Source organism: Rattus norvegicus, chromosome 10, assembly GCF_036323735.1.
Source record: "Rattus norvegicus strain BN/NHsdMcwi chromosome 10, GRCr8, whole genome shotgun sequence".
Taxonomy (NCBI): Eukaryota; Metazoa; Chordata; class Mammalia; order Rodentia; family Muridae; genus Rattus; species Rattus norvegicus.
In genome coordinates, this window is record NC_086028.1 from 2,806,698 (window position 1) to 2,823,188 (window position 16,491).

The 16,491-nt window shown below is 39.7% G+C and overlaps 1 protein-coding gene across 9 annotated transcripts in view; it reads left to right on the forward strand.

Annotated features, from left to right (window-relative positions):
• A630010A05Rikl (RIKEN cDNA A630010A05 gene like) overlaps nt 1–16,491 on the forward strand; it is a 161,859-nt gene that overhangs the window by 78,782 nt on the left and 66,586 nt on the right. For all 9 annotated transcript variants that reach the window (XM_039087599.2, XM_039087593.2, XM_063270059.1 and 6 more), the window contains one exon: nt 9,053–9,089. In XM_039087599.2, the coding sequence (XP_038943527.1) occupies nt 9,053–9,089 (37 nt within the window). The remainder of the gene's footprint in view (nt 1–9,052; nt 9,090–16,491) is intronic.

The window sequence follows — 16,491 nt, forward strand, 5'->3', positions numbered from 1 at the left end:
GCCTTAGTCTGTGGTAATATGATAGGGGATTATTTGGGATTATTTCAATAACTTTGTATTTGTTGAGTCCTAGTTGTGACTAATTATATGGTCAGTTTTGGAGAAGGTACTATGAGGTGCAGAGAAAAAGGTATACTCTCATGTTTTAGGATGAAATATTCTATAGATATCTGTTAAATCCATTTTGTTCATAACTTCTGTTAGTTTCTCGTCTCTGTTTAGTTTTTGTTTCCATGATCTGTCTATTGATGAGAGTGGGATATTGAAGTCTCCCACTATTTGTGTGAGGTGCAATGCGTGCTTTGAGATTTAGTAAGGTTTCTTTTATGAATGGAGTTGCCCTTGCATTTGGAGCATAGATATTCAGGACTGAGAGTTCATCTTGGTGGATTTTTCCTTTATTTATATAAAGTGTCGTTATCTTTTTTTGAAAGCTCTTGGTTGAAAATCGATTTTATTCTATATAAGAATGGCTACTCCAGTTTGTTTCTTAGGACCATTTGCTTGGAAAATTGTTTTCTAGTCTTTTACTCTGAAGTAGTGTCTATCTTTGTCAGTGAGATGTGTTTGCTGCATGCAGCAACATGTTGGGTCCTCTTTCCATTTCCAGTCTATTTGTCTATGTCTTTTTATTGGGGAATTCAGTTCATTGATATTCAGAGATATTGAGGAGTAGTGAGTTTTGTTTCCCATTGTTTTTGTTGTAAGATGTTGAAGTATGTTTATGTGGCTCTGTTCTTTGGGGTTTGTTGCAAGATTACATTTTTGCTTTTTCTAGGGTGTACTTCCCCTCCTTGTGTTTGAGTTGTCCATGTATTATCCTTTGCAGAGATTGATTTGTGGAAGACATTGTGAAAATTTGGTTTTATCTGAGATCTTCTGGCTTTCATTGTGTCTGTTGAGTAATCTGGTGTAATTCTGATATGTCTGTCTTTATATGTTACTTGACTTTTTCTCTTACTGATTTTTATATTCTTTGTTTTGTACATTTGGTATTTTGACTATTATGTGACAAGAGGAATTTCTTTTCTGGTCCAGTCTATTTGGAGTTCTGTAGACTTCTTGTTTGTTTATGGACATCTCTTTCTTTAGGTTAGGGATGTTTTTGCCTATAATTTTGTTGAAGATATTTACTGGTCCTTTAATTTGGTAATCTTCACTTTCTTCTATACCTATTATCTTTAGGGTTGATCTTATTGTGTCCTGGATTTCCTGGATGTTTTGGGTTAGGTGGTTTTTGCATTTTGCATTTTCTTTGATGGTTTTGTCAATGTTTTCTATGGTATCTTTTGCCCCTGAGATTCTCTCTTCTATATCTTTTATTGTGTTGGTGATGCTTACACCTATGACTTCTGGTCTCTTTCCTAGGTTTTCTATCTTCTGAGTTGTCTCTCTCTTTGATTTCTTTATTGTTTCTATTTCCATTTTTAAATTCTGGATCATTTTGTTCAATTCCTTCACCTGCTTGATTGTGTTTTCCTATAATTCTTTAAGGAATTTTTGTGTTTCTTCTTTAAGGACTTCTACTTGGTTACCTCTGTTGTCCTGCATTACTTTGAGGGAGTTAATTATGTCCTTCTTAAAGTCCTTTATCATCACCATGAGATGTGAATTTAAATCCAAATCTTGATTTTCTGGTGTGTTAGGATATCATGTATTTGCTTTGGTCTGAGTACTGGGCTCTGTTGATGCCATGTAGTCTTGGTTTCTCTTGCATAGGTTCCTGAGCTTGCCTTTCACCATCTGGTTGTCTCTGGTGTTAGCTGGTCTTGCTGTCTCTGACAGAGACTTGACCCTCATATAAGCCTGTGTGTCAGACTTCTGAAGATTAATTTTGTCCCATCAGGGTGTCAGTACAGAGGGCTGTGGGCCCGGGTCAGTTCCTTGCACAGGCAGAAACTGGGAGCGTCTTGTCCTTTGTGTGTCCTGAAACTCCATTGCAGGTCCCTCAGAGCACAATTAATGGTCTTACCTCTGCTCTGATGTGTATCAGTACTCCTGGTGACTGGCTTTCAGCTCTCTCTGTTTTCTTTATATCCATCTTTAATCTATGATGGTCTGGTGGGATTTATTTCTTTTATCTTTTGAGACTTGTTTTGTGTCTGAGTATGTGTTTAGTTTTGTCAAAAGATCCATGCTGAGAAGAAGGTATATTCTTTTGAATACGGCTTTAATGTTCTGTAACTTCCTATTAAGTCTATTTGGCTTATTATGTCTGTTAGCTTCATGGTTTCTCTGTTTAGTCTTTGTTTGGATTACCTGTACATTAATGAGACTGCAGTATCAAAATCTTCAACATTCATCATGTGCCAGTCAATATATGATTTGAAATGTAGTAATGTTTCTTTCAGAAACTTTGGTGCCCTTTCATTTGTGGCATAGATTTTAAGAATATAAATGTCTTCTTGTAGGATTTTTTTCCTTTGATGAGTACATAGTACGCTTCCCCATCTTTTTTGATTAGTTTTCATTTAAAGTCTATTTCGGAAGATTATTAAAATGACTACATTAGTTAGCTACATAGATTCATCTCTTTGAATTATCTTTTCTCAACCTTTTACCCTGAGGTGATGTCTATCCCTGTTGAGTTGTGGTTTTGGATGCAACAGAAGGACAGATTCTGTTTTTGCATTTATCTGTTAATCTTTTTTTTTATATAAGGGAATTGAAACAAGTGATATTGAGAGATATCAATGATCAATGAGTGTTGATTTCTGTTATTTGTTGTTGTTGTAGGTAGTGTTGGTGGTAGTGGTGATGCTACTAGTAGAGGTGACGGTGGTATGTGTACACTTCTTTTCATTTAGTTTTGCTCATGTGAGATTATATATTCCATAATGTTCATAGGTGAAATTTACCTTCTTAGGTTGGAATTTTCCTTCTAGCACTTTCTGCTTTGTATATATTGTTTAAATTTTACTTTATCATGGGCTATCTTATATTCTCCATCTTTTGAAAGTTTTACTGGAGATAGTAGTCTGGGCTGGCCTCTGTTGTCTCAGAGAGTCTGAAGGACATCTTTTCAGGCTCTCTTGTCTTTTAGAGACTTCATTGAGAATTCAGGTACAGTTCTATGATGGTTTTTTTTATATGCTTGTCACTATTAGAATGTGTGTCACTGAGGGTATGGACTTTAAGAACCTCATCCTAACTGACTAAAAGTCAATATTCTGCTAGCAGCTTTCAGATGAAGTTGTAGAACTCTCAGCTCCTCCTGCACCATGTCTGTCTGGATGCTGCAATCTTCCTGCCATTTTGATAATGTACTGAAGAAACTTGGAACCTGTAAGCCAGCCCAATTAAGAGTTGCCTTGGTCATGATGTCTGTTCACAGCAGTAAAACCCTAACTAAGACAAATTCTAACAAATTTGCCTTATATGTTACTTCATTTTTTTTCCTTGAAGCTTATAATTTTTTTGTTGTACATGTTTAGTGTTTTGATTAATACGTGGCAAGAGGACCTTCTTTTTTTGTTTAAATCTATATGATGTTTTGTGTGCTTTTCTAACCTTTGTAGGCATCTCCTTTATATTAGGAAATTTTTCTTCCACGATTTTTGTTGAAAATATTTTCTGGGCCTTGGAGTTGGGATTTTTCTCCTTCCTCTGTTTCCATTATTCTTAAGTTTGGTTCTTTCCTAGTGTTCCAGATTTCCTGGATGTTTTGTGTCAGTAGTATTTTAGATTTAAATTTATGATTATTGTTTCCATATCGTATATTTTATCTTTAATTCCTATGGTGGTTTTAATAAGTGTGGGCCATGGGAAATGCTACTTTTAGGAGGTGTAGTTTTGTTGGAATAGATGTGGCTTGCTTGAGCAAGTATATCACTGCATAGCTTGGCTTAGAGGTCTCCTACTGCTCACATTCTGCCCAGTGGAAGAGACCCTCTTCCTGGCTGTAGAAGAGAGTCTTTTTTCTGGCTGCCTCCGTATCAAGATGTAAAACTCTGGGCTATTTCAGTATCATGTCCGCCCGAACACTATCATGCTTCCCACAATGATGATAATGGACTGAACCTCTGAAATCATAAGCCAACCCCAATTAAATGTTTGCCTTTATAAAAGTTGCCTTGGTCATGGTGTCTCTTCATAGTAATAAAACCCAAACTAAGGTGTTTGGGTTTGGGATTGGGATATTGCTGTGATAAGCCTGACCATGCTTTTGTTTGGAAGAATGTGGATTTGGGGATTTTGGATTTGGAGAGCAATGGAATGCTTCAAGTGAAGCTTAATAGGCCATCCTAGTAGAAATAAGAAGACATTGGTGCTGAGGGTATTGAACTTGGGAGGCGTGGCTCAAGAAGTTTCACAGGGAGGAATTTTGGTATGTTTCCTGTAGACCACTTTTGTCATCTTTTGGTGAAAAATGTGACTGAATTTTCCCTTTTCTGGAGAGTCTACCAGAGGATAAGGTGAAGATATTCAGATTGATTACTTTGAAAAAGGAGATCTCGAAATAGCCTAGCATTGACTCTCTCCTGTTGTGCACCCTTATGAAGAACCTTTTTTATCAGATGTATCAAACAAAAAGGAAAAATACAAAATGTACAGCTTAGTAATTAAAGGAACATGGGGAAGTGGAATGAACCTAAATCCTGTGTTCAAGGACATTAAATGTAGTTAAGGGACAAGATCCCGCACAGCTAAGCTTATTGTTTATGCTTTTGCAGTTGAAAAATGGATAGTTATGTTAGGTATTATTATGAACTAGTTATTTTTATTTGGACATAAGGAGATATGATTATGTGTCAAATTGACAAGGGATGGATTGTGATGACTATTATCAGTTGTCAACTTGACTATATTTAGAATGAGCTACAATCCAGAACTTATAATGATCTTGTGAAAATGTAAGAAAGGCTAGGTGGTATAGATGCCTTTAGTCTCAGCATTCAGGAGATGGAACATACAGATCTCTGTGTTTTGTTTTTTTTTTTTTTTCATCTTTATTAACTTGGATATTTCTTTTTTTTTGAGATGCATTAACTTTTATTTTATTTTTTATCTTTATTAACTTTATTTCTTATTTACATTTCAATTGTTATTCCCCTTCCCAGTTTCCTGGCCAACATCCCCCTAACCCCTCCCCTTCTATATGGGCATCCCTTCCCCATCCTCCCCCCATTACCACCCTCCCCACAACAATCACGTTCACTGGGGGTTCAGTCTTGGCAGGACCAAGGGCTTCCCCTTCCATTGGTGCTCTTACTAATGAATACATTGCTACCTATGAGGTTGGAGCCCAGGGTCAGTCTTTGGGTAGTGGCTTAGTCCCTGGAAGCTCTGGTTGCTTGGCATTGTTGTTCATAAGGGGTCTCGAGCCCCTTCAAGCTCTTCCAGTTCTTTCTCTGATTCCTTCAACGGGGGTCCTGTTCTCAGTTCAGTGGTTTGCTGCTGGCATTTGCCTATGTATTTGCTGTATTCTGGCTGTGTCTCTCAGGAGAGATCTACATCTGGTTCCTGTCGGCCTGCACTTCTTTGCTTCATCCATCCTATCTAATTGGGTGGCTGTATATGCATGGGCCACATGTGGGGCAGGCTCTGAATGGGTGTTCCTTCTGCCTCTGTTTTAATCTTTGCCTCCCTATTCCCTGCGAAGGGTATTCTTGTTCCCCTTTTAAAGAAGGAGTGAAGCATTTGCATTTTGATCATCCGTCTTGAGTTTCATGTGTTCTGTGCATCTAGGGTAATTCAAGCATTTGGGCTAATAGCCACTTATCAATGAGTGCATCCCATGTGTGTTTTTCTGTGATTGGGTTACCTCACTCAGGATGATATTTTCCAGTTGCCTCCATTTGCCTATGAATTTCATAAAGTCATTGTTTTGATAGCTGAGTAGTATTCCATTGCATAGATGTTCCACATTTTCTGTATCCATTCCTCTGTTGAAGGGCCTCTGGGTTCTTTCCAGCTTCTGGCTATTATAAATAAGGCTGCTATGAACATAGTGAAGCATGTGTCTTTGTTATATGTTGGGGCATCTTTTGGATATGTGCCCAAGAGAGGTATAGCTGGGTCCTCAGGTAGTTCAATGTCCAATTTTCTGAGGAACCTCCAGACTGATTTCCAGAATGGTTATACCAGTCTGCAATCCCACCAACAATGGAGGAGTGTTCCTCTTTCTCCACATTCTCGCCAGCATTTGCTGTCACCTGAGTTTTTGATCTTAGCCATTCTCACTGGTTTGAGGTGAAATCTCAGTGTTGTTTTGATTTGCATTTCCCTTATGACTAAAGATGTTGAACATTTTTTAGGTGTTTCTCAGCTATTCGGCATTCCTCAGCTGTGAATTCTTTGTTTAGCTCTGAACCCCATTTTTAATAGGGTTATTTTTCTCCCTGCAGTCTAAGTTCTTGAGTTCTTTGTATATTTTGGATATAAGCCCAGATCTCTGTGTTCAAAGTCACTTTATAGAGCAAGTTCTAGGATAGACAAGAAGAGGCAGTGAGGGATGTCATAGATCAAAGAAGCCATGTTCCAGCCTCAGTAAGCAGCAGAACTTGGCAGCTTCAGCCACATGCCTCCAGCTTTAGAGCCAAGAATAGTAGGGGTTATTGGGACAATTGATGCTGTTAGCTGGAATTGAGAAATTAGCTGTGATTAAGAACAGAGCAGCATTACTGAGGTGAAGTCTTCTGGGAAGTGTTTTCTGAGAGCACAAAGAAGCAGTGTTCTAGAGATCAGCATCATGCTAGCAGCTGGACTTGGTAATATCATCCTTGATAAGAATCATCCTGGTGGTACTGGTTTTGGCAACATAAAGGGGACCTGGTGAACAGCTGAAGCTTAAGACTGTGAGAGATCAGGAAAGATCATTGACAGAGGTACAGCCTCGGTTGCAGTTGACAGCACAGGACTGAAGTGGTCATCCAAAGAAATTGAGAATGCACCATAAAGAGAGCCTTTAGCAGCCTATTGATGAATCCTAGTTTTAGTGAAAGACACCAGTGTATTGGAGATGCCAGTACCATGGCAACAGTGGGCTTGAATCAACTAGAGTCTAGAGTGTTACAAAGGAAACAGCTGAAGATGTGACTGAAGCCCTTTCAGGATCCCTGATCATGTGTGTCTCCCTGACATGAACATGACATGACAAATAACTGTAAAATTCAAGTTGCCTTGGATACCCTAAGATGCTAGAGCTGTGGGATACCTGCTGAGGAAAGCTGATAACAGGAAGCTTAAACAGTCCAAGAGAACAAAGTCTGTTGCGGTCAGCAAAAGTGAAAGAAGTTGGAGATCTGAAGAGTGCTTTGACATCAGACATGGAGATGTAGAATTTGGAATTTACCCAGCTGGTGTTCTGTCTTGTTTTGGTTCGATATTTCCTCATTATGACATTTGGGAGGGGTAATGCATATTTTGTGTTATTGGAAGTATGTGGTCTGCTTTTGATTTTGAAATTATAGGGCATTGCTCTTAAGAGATTATCTGAATCTCAGAAGAGACTTTGAACTTTGGACTTTTAAGCATTTTTTGAGACTATGATAGACTATGGGGACTTCTGAAATTGAACTAAATGTATTTTGCACTTTGTTACATCTAGGTATGGCTCCCATAGACTTATGTGTTTGGACAAGGCTAAAGGATGCAGGGAGTGGAATGCGGTTGTTTGAATATGCTTAGTCCATGGGGAGGCACTATTAGGACAGGTGGCCTTGTTGGAACAGGTATGACCTTGTGGAAGGAAGTATGTCACTGTGTAGGTGGACTTTAAAGTTTTCTAGTGCCCAAGTTCTGCACAGTGTGGAAGAAATCCTCTCCATGGCTGCCTACAGAAGATTGTCACCTACTGGCTGCCTTCATATCAAGTACTAGGCTCCCCTAGTACTGTTTTTCTGGACACAGTCAGCTCCCAATTAAGTGTTTGCCTCGGTCATGGTGCCTCTTCACAGCAATTAAACCCAAATTAAGACATTGCCTTGGATAACCCAATGAGATTCTCTGTTTCATCTTTTGTATTCTCGTGGCGAGGTTCTTGTTGGAATCCCTACAATTTTCATTTCCAGAATTCCATTATTTTGTATTTTTTTATTGCTTCTATTTCCATGTTGAGATATTGAATAATTTTGTTTGCTTCTGTCAATTGTTTTGTCCACCTATCCTGGGTTTTAAGGGATTTATTCATTTCCTCCAATTGTTTTTATTTTCCCGGATTTCTTTAAGGAGTTTATTGATTTTTCTCTTTAAGGACCTCTATCATCTTCATATATTTGTCTTTATCTTGTGCTTCAGCTATATTGGAATATTCACTGCCTGCAGTGATAGGAATAATGGTTTCTAGTGAATGCATTTGTCCTGGCTGTTATTGATTATGTTCCTACACTGCCATCTAGGCATAGTGGGGTTGGGATGACTCTAGACTTATGTGCTGATTTCTGGGGTTGTATTTGCAGGGTGGGTGCTTTGTTCTTTGATTTCTATTTGTTGTCCAGAGTTTTGGAGAGTATGATGGTTGTGTGTTGCTTGTTTTACTGGACTACTTAGCTGGTGTGTTCACAGGGAATGGCTGCTGCTGTTGGAGGCTGGGGTGGAATGATGAACTAGGAAGGGAAGACTGGGAGCGGGGGATGTTCTGTGGGACCCATAGGAGATAAGGGAAAGGAGGAGTGTAGTACGCAGCTGGTAATCTAGGAACGAGACTGAATGAATGGGTCTATGAGGAGAGAGAGAGAGAGAGAAAGAGAGAGAGAGAGAGAGAGAGAGAGTCAGAGAGAGACAGAGAGATAGACAGAAATACAGAGACAGACAGAGACAGAGAGAGCTGAGAAGTTTTGCGGGCAGCCTACTTGTTTTTCTGGTAAGTGTGGTTTGTGTTTGAACAGAAGGTGCAGGCTGTTCACAACAATTAATGTGGGTAGGGAGGTAAGGAGTAGATAGATGATCTATGAAATCTACAGGAGATATAGACAGGAGTGGAAGGGAGACCACAGCAGATATTCTATTATAACACTAGGGATGAGACTTAGATTAAATTTGGGGAGAGATCAGAAAAGTTCTTTAGATAGCCTACATGGTTGTTATAAAATACATTTTCATTTACTTTTAGAAGTGGATAACAATATGGAAGAGAAGTCTTTATCCAGGTAAGTCTATATAATTTAAAAATAAATGATGAAATTGGTAAGTCCAAAGTAAGAAAGTATTATTGTTGAGTGTACTTTGACATAGGCACAATACTATGTGCTCAATGCTTGCTTATAGTAACCATGGCCAGTTTGCAAAATATCTATTTTTTTAATTTTATTTTTGCTTATCCACACTTTACATCTCACTCACTTCCCCGCTCCTGGTCACCCCACCCACAATCCTTCCCCACTTAGTTCCCCCTCCACACCCTGGTACTTCAAATCTCTGTGAGGCTAGGTACTTCCTATCTCAGGGGGGCCAGGCAAAGCAGTCCAGCTAGTAGAACATACCACATATACAGGCAACAGCTTTTGGGATGCCCCCCAAAAAGCTGCACATCTGCTACATATGAGCAGTGAGGCCTAGGTCTAGCCTATGTATATTCTTTGGTTGGTAGTTCAAACACTGAGTGCCCCAACAGTCCAGGCTAGTTGACTCTATTGGTCTTCCTGTGGCATTCCTATCCCCTTTGGGGTCTGCAATCCTTCCTCCTATTCTTCCATAAGAGTTCTTAAGCTCCATCCACTGTTTGGTGTCTGCATCTGTCTGAACCAGCTGCTGGGTGGATCCTCTCAGAGGACAACTTGCTTCTGTCTCATCCAGGATACCATATGTTCAATATCAATGTTCTTATAACCTCTATAGAACCAATTAGATAACTGTTTTCCCAAGAGCTTGAATTTGTGAAATTTTCATTTGTGAAAACTTAAGCATTAATTTTCTTTTGTAGACAGATTAAAAACATCTACAGTTTCAGGATTTAAAGACTCTTAGAAATGTAGCAAAATGCCTGTTAGTGCTTCTTGTGTTTAACCTCTGTTATGGTTTGTGTATGCTCAGTCACACCTTTAGAAGGTATGGCCCTGTTGGAGTATTTGTGGCCCTGTTGCAGGAGGTGTGGCACAGTGGGCATGGACTTTAAGACCCTCATCCTAGCAGCCTGGAAGTCAGTATTCTGCTAGCAGCCTTCAGATAAAGACATAGAACTCTTAGTTCCTCCTGCACCATGCCTATCTGGGTGCTGCCATGTTCCTGCCTTGGTAATGAACTGAACTTCTGAACCTGTAAGTCAGCCTCAATTAAATGTTGTCCTTATAAAAGTTATGTTGATCATTATGTCTGTCCACAGCAGTAAAACCCTAACTTAGAAAGAAGTTGGTACCAGGAACTAGGGTATTGCTGTGATAGGCCTGAACATGCTTTTGTTTGGAAGAATGTGGATTTAGGGACTTTGGATTTTGAAAGCAGTGGAATGTTTTAAATGGGGGCTTAAATCCCAGCATGAATATTAAAAACTTTGTTACTAACAGTGATTTAAATTGTGTGGATCTTGTTTCAGTGGAGAATTTCAATATGTGACCTAGAGACTGTTTTTGTGATATTTTGGTAAAGAATGTGGCTAATTTTTGCCCTTGTCTGAAGAGTTTCCCTGAGGCTAAGGTGAAGACTAAGATTAATTGAATTGACAAAAGAAGTCTTAAAACAGCCTGGTGTAAATTCTGTTGTGTGATTACTAAAGTTTACTCTTATGAAGAGCATTTTAATGAAAAGCAAGATGAGGTAGGAAAAATATAAATTATGTGTTTCAAGTATTAAAAGGCACCAGGAAGGAAATGGAGCTGAATCTTGTGTTCAAGGATATTAAATTGAATTGAGGGAATAGTGACCTTGGGGTAAGATCCTACCCAACTAAGCATAGATTCAGGCATGGTGGTATACACCTTTAATCCTAGGAGATAAAGCCAAACAGATCTCTGAGTTCAAAGACAGCCTGAGACAGAGCAAGTTCTAGGTGAAGAAAAGCTTCAATCCAGGCATGGTGGTACACACCTTTTATCTCAGGAGACAGGCATGCAGATACATGAGTTCAAGATCAATCTACAGAGCAAGATCCAGGACAGCCACATTTAAGCAGTGAAGGAGTTGGAAAAGAACGAAGCTAGTGATAGTGTAATTAGAAAAAAGGTGCCAAGTTCCACCTCCTGCAAATAGCAGAACTTGGCAGCTTTAGCCATATGGCGCTGCTTTAGAGTCAAGAGGAGAAAGAGACTACTGGGACGATTGATGTTGGGTAGCTGGAACTAAGAAATTAGCAGTGATTAAGAAGAGACCAGCATCACTGAGGTGAAATTTTCTGGGAAGTCTATTCTGAAAGCACATAGAAGCTGTGTTCCAGAGATAGTCAAGGTTGTACCTTGTGCTGCAGCTGTACTTGGCGATGTGTAAAAGTCACCCAGGTGGTACTATTTTTTAAGGCATGAAGGAGTCATGAAGAGCAGCTGAGACCATGAAGAGACCATGGAAGGCCATTGGTGAAGGTGTAGCCCCAGTTGCAGTTGACAACCCAGGACTGAAGGAGTCATGCAAAGGATTTGAGGCATGGCACCATGAAGAGATCCTGTGAGAGGCTACTGGCGAAGCCTAGGTGCAGCAGAAGTGTATTGGAGATGCCAGTACCATGGGATGATCATCAAGGACAGCAGCAGCTATGGAGTTGATCAAGTGCTACAGAGGGCAGAGCTGGAGAAATGAAGCCAGCCCTTCAGAGGAGCTCAGAAGATAATGTGTGGATCCCAGACACTGAAACAAGAAGTTGTAATATTGAAGTTGCCTTGGAGACCTCAAGATGTTTGAGATGCCAGATCCATGGGCTATCTGCTAAGGAAAGTTGCTAAGAGGGATTGGAACCAGACCAGCAGAAAGAAGTTTGTTGCAGTCAACAAAGATAAAAATGGAGTTGGAGATCCAGAGCACTTTGACATCAGACATGGAGATGCAGAGTTTGGAGTTTCCCCAGTGGTTTTTCTGTCTTGATTTGGGGATTACAGTTAAGTGATTTGATAAATCTCTGAAAAGACCTTGAACTTTGAACTTGTAATATTGTTGAGACTGCTATCGACTATGGGAATTCTGGAAGTTGAACTAAATGTATTTTTCATATGCTATATTTAGTTGAATAAGACTATGGAGGCCAGGGTGTGGAATGTGATGGTTTGTATATGCTCAGTCCAGGGAGTGGCACTATTAGAAGGTGTGGCCCTGTTGTAGTATTTGTGGCCCGGTTGGAGTAGGTGTATCACTGTGGGTGTGGGCTTTAGAACTCTCATCCTAGCTGCCTGGAAGTCAGTATTCTGCTAACAGATTTCAGATTAAGGCTCCTACTTCAACATGCCTGCCTGGATGCTGCCATGTTTCTGCCTTGGTGATAATGAAATGTTGTCCTTATAAGAGTTGTATTTATCATAGTGTCTGTTCACAGTAGTGAAATCCTAATCAAGACAACTTTCTTGTGTTTAATTGTTCTATTGGGGGTCCTGAAGTTCAAACACATGAATGAAACTTATGTCAAACACAGTATGTGTCAGAAATGGAATTTGTACTCTAGCTCTAGTTGTAAAGGAAATAGTACCTTATTTATTCACAGGTATGTGGATATTTAGTAATAAAATAGAAAAGCACAAGTAGCAAGGCACATGGAAGAGGGTGAGTGTGGACATAGTAAGTTAATCTAGTAAAGGATGTTGAGAAGGAATTTGTGAATAGTGGGGATTAAAGAACATTAGTTTGGGCAGAAGTGAGAGTCTTAGAGAAGTGATAACAACAACAGAGTATACGACAGATTTGACAGTGAAAATAATAAAATTCAGATCTAGAGATACTAAAAGTATTGCGAAATTCTTTTTTTTTTTTTTTTCGGAGCTGGGGACTGAACCCAGGGCCTTGCGCTTGCTAGGCAAGCGCTCTACCACTGAGCTAAATCCCCAACCCCCGCGAAATTCTTAAAACAAAAAATTGAAGACTACGGAAAATGCTGTTGCTGTTTAGACTGACCAACTGGAAGACCTGAAAATATCAAAGTGTCTCTTGAAAGTACCAGTTTGGGGCTGAGGAGAGAAACCCTTTAATGAAATGAGTTGCTATAGACAGAGGGTACTGAGTTTGATCTCAGCATACAAATAAAAACACAGGCATAATTGCATATGGTTGTTTCTATCCATCACTGAGAAGGCTGTGTTATAGTTATCTCTTATGGCTTGCCAAAAAACCAACCTAGAAGAGTTGATTTGTCAATTCAACACCCCTTCATATTAAAAGTCTTGGAAAGATCAGGAATTCAAGGCCCATACCTAAACATAGTAAAACCAATATACAGCAAACCAGTAGTGGCCCACATCAAACTAAATGGAGAGAAACTTGAAGCAATGCCACTAAAATCAGGTACTAGACAAGGCTGGCCACTCTCTCCCTACTTATTCAATATAGCACTCAAAGTCCTAGCCAGAGCAATCAGACAACAAAAGGAGGTCAAAGGTATACAAAATGGAAAAGAAGAAGTGAAAATATCACTATTTGCAGATGATATGGTAGTATACTTAAGTGACCCCAAAAGTTCCACTAGAGAACAACTAAGCCTGATAAACACATTCAGCAAAGTGGCTGGGTATATAATTAATTCAAACAAAACAGTAGCCTTCCTCTAATCAAAGGATAAACAGGTTGAAAAAGAAATTAGGGAAATGACACCCTTCACAACAGTCACAAATGACATAAAATACCTCGGTGGACTCTAACCAAACAAGTGAAAGATTTGTATGGCAAGAACTTTCAGTCTCTAAAGAGAGAAATTGAAGATCTCAGAAGATGGAAAGACCTTCCATACTTATGGATTGGCAGGATTAATATAATAAAAATGGCCATTTTGTCAAAAGCAATCTACAGACTCAATGCAATCCCCGTCAAAATTCCAACTTAATTCTTTGTAGAGTTAGAGCAATTTGCAAATTCATTTGGAATAACAAAAAACCCAGGATAGTGAAAACTTTCTTCAACAATAAAAGAAATTCTGAGGGAATCACCATCTCTGATCTCAAGCAGTATTACAAAGCAATAGTGATAAAAAGCTGTGTGGTATTGGTACAGAGACCGGCAAGTAGAGCAATGGAATAGAATTGAAGATGCCAGAAATGAACTCACATACCTATGGTCACTTGATCTTTGACAAAGGAGCTAAAAGCATCCAGTGGGAAAAAACATAGCATTTTCAACAAAAGTGCTGGTTCAACTGGAGGTCAGCATGTAGAAGAATGCAAATCGACACATGCTTATTATCCTGTACAAAGCTTAAGTCCAGGTGGATAAGGGACCTCCACATCAAACCAGATACACTCAAACTAATAGATGAAAAAGTGGGGAAGAATCTTGATCACATGGGCATTGGGAAAAGTTGCTGAAAAAAAAACACCAAAGTCTTATTCTTTAAGATCAAGAATTAACAAATGGGATCTCATAAAACTGCAAAGCTTCTGTAAGGCTAAGGACACTGTCAATATAACAAAACAGCAACCAACAGATTGAGAAAAGATCTTTACCAATCCTACATCTGATAGAGGGCTAATCTTGAATATATACAAAGAACTCAAGAAGTTAGACTCCAGAGAGCTAAATAACCCTATTAACAATGGGGTACATAGCTAAACAAAGATTTCTCAGTTGAGGAATATTGAGTGGCTGAGAAGCACCTAAAGAAACATTCAACATTCTTAGTCATCAGGAAAATGCAAATCAAAACAACCCTGATATTCTACCTTACCCCAGTGAGAATGGCTAAGATCAAAAACTCAGGTAATAACAGATGCTGGCAAGGATGTGGAAAAAGAGGAACACTCCTCCATTGTTGGTGGGTTGCAAGCTGGTACAACCATTCTGGAAATCAGTCTGGAGGTTCCTCAGAAAATTGGACATAGTACTTACTACCTGAGGACCCAGCTATACCACTCCTGGACATATACCCAAATGATGCTCCAACAGACAACAAAGACACATGCTCCACTCTATTCATAGCAGCCTTATTTACAATAGCCAGAAGCTGGAAAGAACCCAGATGCCCTTCAACAGAGGAATGGATACAGAAAATGTGTTACATTTACACAATGCAGTACTACTCAGCTATCAAAAACGATGACTTCATGAAATTCATAGGCAAATGGAATGAAATGGAAAATGTCATCCTGAGTGAGGTAACCCAGTCACAAAACAACACACATGGAATGCATTCACTGATAAATGGATATTGGTCCAAAAGTTCAAATTACCCAGCATACAATCCACAGACCACATGCACCTCAAGAAGTGCGGATGCTTCAGTCCTTCTTAAAAGGGGTAACACAAATATTTATAGGAAGGGATATGGAGACAATGTTTGGAGCAGAGATTGAGGAATGGCTATTTAGAACCTACCGCAACTTGGGATTCAGCATATATATATCTCCACCAAATCTAGTGCATGCTGACTGGAGGCTGATATATCTGTCTCCTGAGAGGCTCAGGCAGAACATGACAAATACAGAGGTGAATGCTAGCAGCAAACTATTGAACTGAGAACAGGGTCCCCATTGGAGAAGTTAGAGAAAGGATTGAAGGAGCTGAAGGGGCTTGCAACACCATAAGAACAACAATACCAACCAACCAGAGCTCCTATGGACTAAACCACTACTCAAAGAGAACACATGGACAGACCCATGGCTCCAGCTGCATATGTAACAGAGAATGGCCTTGCTGGGCACCAGTGGGAGGAGAAGCCCTTGGTTTTTCCAAGGCTGGAGCCCCCCCCCCCCCAGTGTAGGGGAATGTTGGTGGGGAGGCGGGAAGTGGGATGGTTGGGGAGGGGAACACCCTTATAGAAGAAGGGAAGGGAGAAGGGATGGGGCTTATAGAGGGGAAACTGGGAAAGGGAATAACATTTGAAATGTAATTAAAAAATTCCAGTAAAAAGAACACACACACACACACACACACACACACACACACACACACACACACACACACCACCCACCCATATATCTATACACATGTGCATCCTCCCCCTATCCCCAAAGGTGTTAAGGTAATTTGAACCCCTTACAGAGATCTCTATAGCAGATATGCTTGTGGTATTTTATATTCCTTTATCAATTTACATAAATAAGGCACTTAATCTTACTGAGATGTAGACAGTAGACAGGACATGCAGAGATGGGTTTTCAGCCAGAGTTAGCCATTGGAGCAGACGTAGCCAATATTCTACCTTGTTTTAAGCAATGGATTAATTTCAGTTCAGGTAGCAGACATATGTACTTGTTAAGAAAATTATCGGTTCAACTTTAAGACAGATAATTTATACAGGCAAAAGTCAATACATCGGCTCTCTTTCTGTGTATGTGTATTGCATATGTTGCATATATTTGTGTGCACGCTTGGAGGTAAGAGGAGGATATTGGTGTCTTGTTCTATCAATCTACCTTATCTAAGGTGTCTCATTGAACCTGGAGCTTTACTTGAAGTCAACAAGTCCCCATGATACCCCTGTCTGTGCCACCCACA